The 2,248-nt window shown below is 40.6% G+C and overlaps 1 protein-coding gene across 2 annotated transcripts in view; it reads left to right on the forward strand.

Annotated features, from left to right (window-relative positions):
* LOC113804174 (mRNA export factor GLE1) overlaps positions 1-1,052 on the forward strand; it is a 19,141-nt gene extending 18,089 nt beyond the window's left edge. For both annotated transcript variants that reach the window (XM_070114576.1, XM_070114569.1), the window contains exon 8: positions 1-1,052. This exon is cut by the window's left edge and continues 186 nt beyond it. In XM_070114576.1, coding sequence (XP_069970677.1) covers positions 1-688 — 688 coding nt within the window. In that variant the 3' untranslated portion in view covers positions 689-1,052.
* Positions 1,053-2,248: the final 1,196 nt, after the last annotated feature.

The raw sequence follows: 2,248 nt of genomic DNA on the forward strand, positions 1-2,248 counted from the left end.
AGGAAACAAAATGTACAGCACCGAAAACAATCCAGTCTTGATGGCATATGTGAAAAATCACCTTGCGAGCATGATCGTCAAGCTGGGTCACGACAAGCAATCCGGGGGAGGTGTCGGGGTAGCTGCGTATGCCTGGTTTATGACAGAGTTAATCCAGAGTCACCCAGATATGTGGGACCTGTTTCTCTTCCACATGTATGAGACTTGTCCGTACATCATTCCTATTTACCCTATAAGAGAGGAGGGCCAGAGTGAAGAGGAGTTTGAAAAAGCTAGAGGGCTGTATAAGAAGGAGAAAGAGGATGCCTTTTGGGGGCGTATGGGAAATGCAGCTCTTATGTATGGATTGGTTTTATATAAACTTAAGAATAAGCCAGAAAGTGCCCTCCATGCACCTGTGTTAGGATGGGAACTTTTGGTAAAGATGTGTACACTGCCGTCCATATCTGGTGTAACAGCAACGATGCTCCACTCCTTCCTAAGTGCATTCGGCATATGTCTTCAGCAAGTGTATAATAAACAGTTTACAAAGTTAATGACCTATATAACCAGTGTGCGCTTACCTGAAATAGAGAATTCAACTGAAATGGGAGGAGCTCAGTCTCTAGATCAGTTAAAGAAAATGTTCGAGACACTGAAAAGAACCAAAAGCTTTAGTAAATATGAGCATGTAGATAAATTTAAATGAAGATGAACTTTTCAGAACAATTTTGCATAATTTTTATGTATACAGCCATCTCATTTGAAATGACAATAGTCACAGTGACTATTCTAAAAGGACTTGTGAATTATATAATCACTATTTTTATTGGTCTTGTGACTGAAACTGAACTCCGTTTACCTTGAACATTCATAATTTATTAAATGTATAAAACTTTTATTACATATACTTTTAAATGAATAAAAATTGTGTCAATCCTTTGTAAAACTTGTTATAATCAGGGAATAGTAGTGTATACTTACCATTCATCAGAAGAATAAACTATATTCATAAATGTTCAGGAGAGACTTGTGTATTGTGCTAATCTACAATAAAAGAAAATTTACCCAAACAGTCTATCTTATCATGAACCTAAATTTAATACTGATAAGCTGATTCTTATGGTAAAAATGTGTGACTATGCAAAAATTTGTTTGGAGTGGGGAGTCTGGGTCTCTTTGTGTGTGTGCAATCTCTATGTAAGTTATATAGACCTTGGTGTGTATGTCCATGGGTTTGTGTGTTTGTTATTGAGGGTTGAAAGAGACAGTCAATCTTTATATCTGAAAAAGTTTTGTTCATATAATTCACCTATTTCTCAATCAATCAGTTACTATTAGTTTGTCAATATACCAGTTTTGAACAATAGATAAATGGGGCTGATGCCTACAAAGATGCATAGCCAAATCTAACTTTCATTCCAGCCACAAGGATCCCTCATGGCGAGCCCCCATGTATGTCCTGAAACTCCGTAACATTTCTAGTTATTTCGCACAAGCCACAATTTCCTAGGATGCCCCTCTGGCCTCCTCCACCCAGAGACAACCTGATGGGCAGGATCGTCCATCAGCCTGAATTTGCGGTTCTGGATTGTGCAAGTAGCACAAGTAGCTAGTCACATGGTGTAACCATTGATTGGACACATGGTCCTGCCAATTGTATCTCATGATCCGATGCCAGGCTGATACAAGAGGCATCAAGACGCAACTTCAAGGCATGGGATAGCATCCAGTTTTCCCTTTCATAAAGCAAACCTGGGAGCCTCTGGGCCTTGAAGACACATAACTTGGTACAGCATCTCAAATATTCTTTTCATCTGAGATCATGGCACCTGCTGCCAGGCCACTCTGTTTACTGACTTCTGTCTTACAGCCCAGAGTCATGAACTACACCACCAAGACATGTAAAGCTCTCTAACTTTAGTGTCCTTGCCACACGCATTTATCCTGGATCTTGATCCAAGAGACCTCTTGATACAAGGGCTTTGCCTCTTTGTCAAATGCGTCAAGAGCCACCATTAGAATTTCCAGAGGCTTAGATAAGATAACAGTATCAGTGGTCAAGATTGATGGCTCTTTAGTAGGTCTCTAATACGTCTCAGAAAAATGTGAGCGATACCTTGCCTGGTATACTAAGCAGTGTGATGCCACGGCAGTTGCTGCAGCTCCACCGATGCCCTTTCCCCTATTAGCAAGGGATAACCATGCCTCTCAACAGGTTCGGTGAAATGGTACAGGACTACCGGATGGCAGCCAGGAGGAAGGTCCA

Source organism: Penaeus vannamei, chromosome 3 (assembly GCF_042767895.1).
Source record: "Penaeus vannamei isolate JL-2024 chromosome 3, ASM4276789v1, whole genome shotgun sequence".
Classification (NCBI taxonomy): Eukaryota; Metazoa; Arthropoda; class Malacostraca; order Decapoda; family Penaeidae; genus Penaeus; species Penaeus vannamei.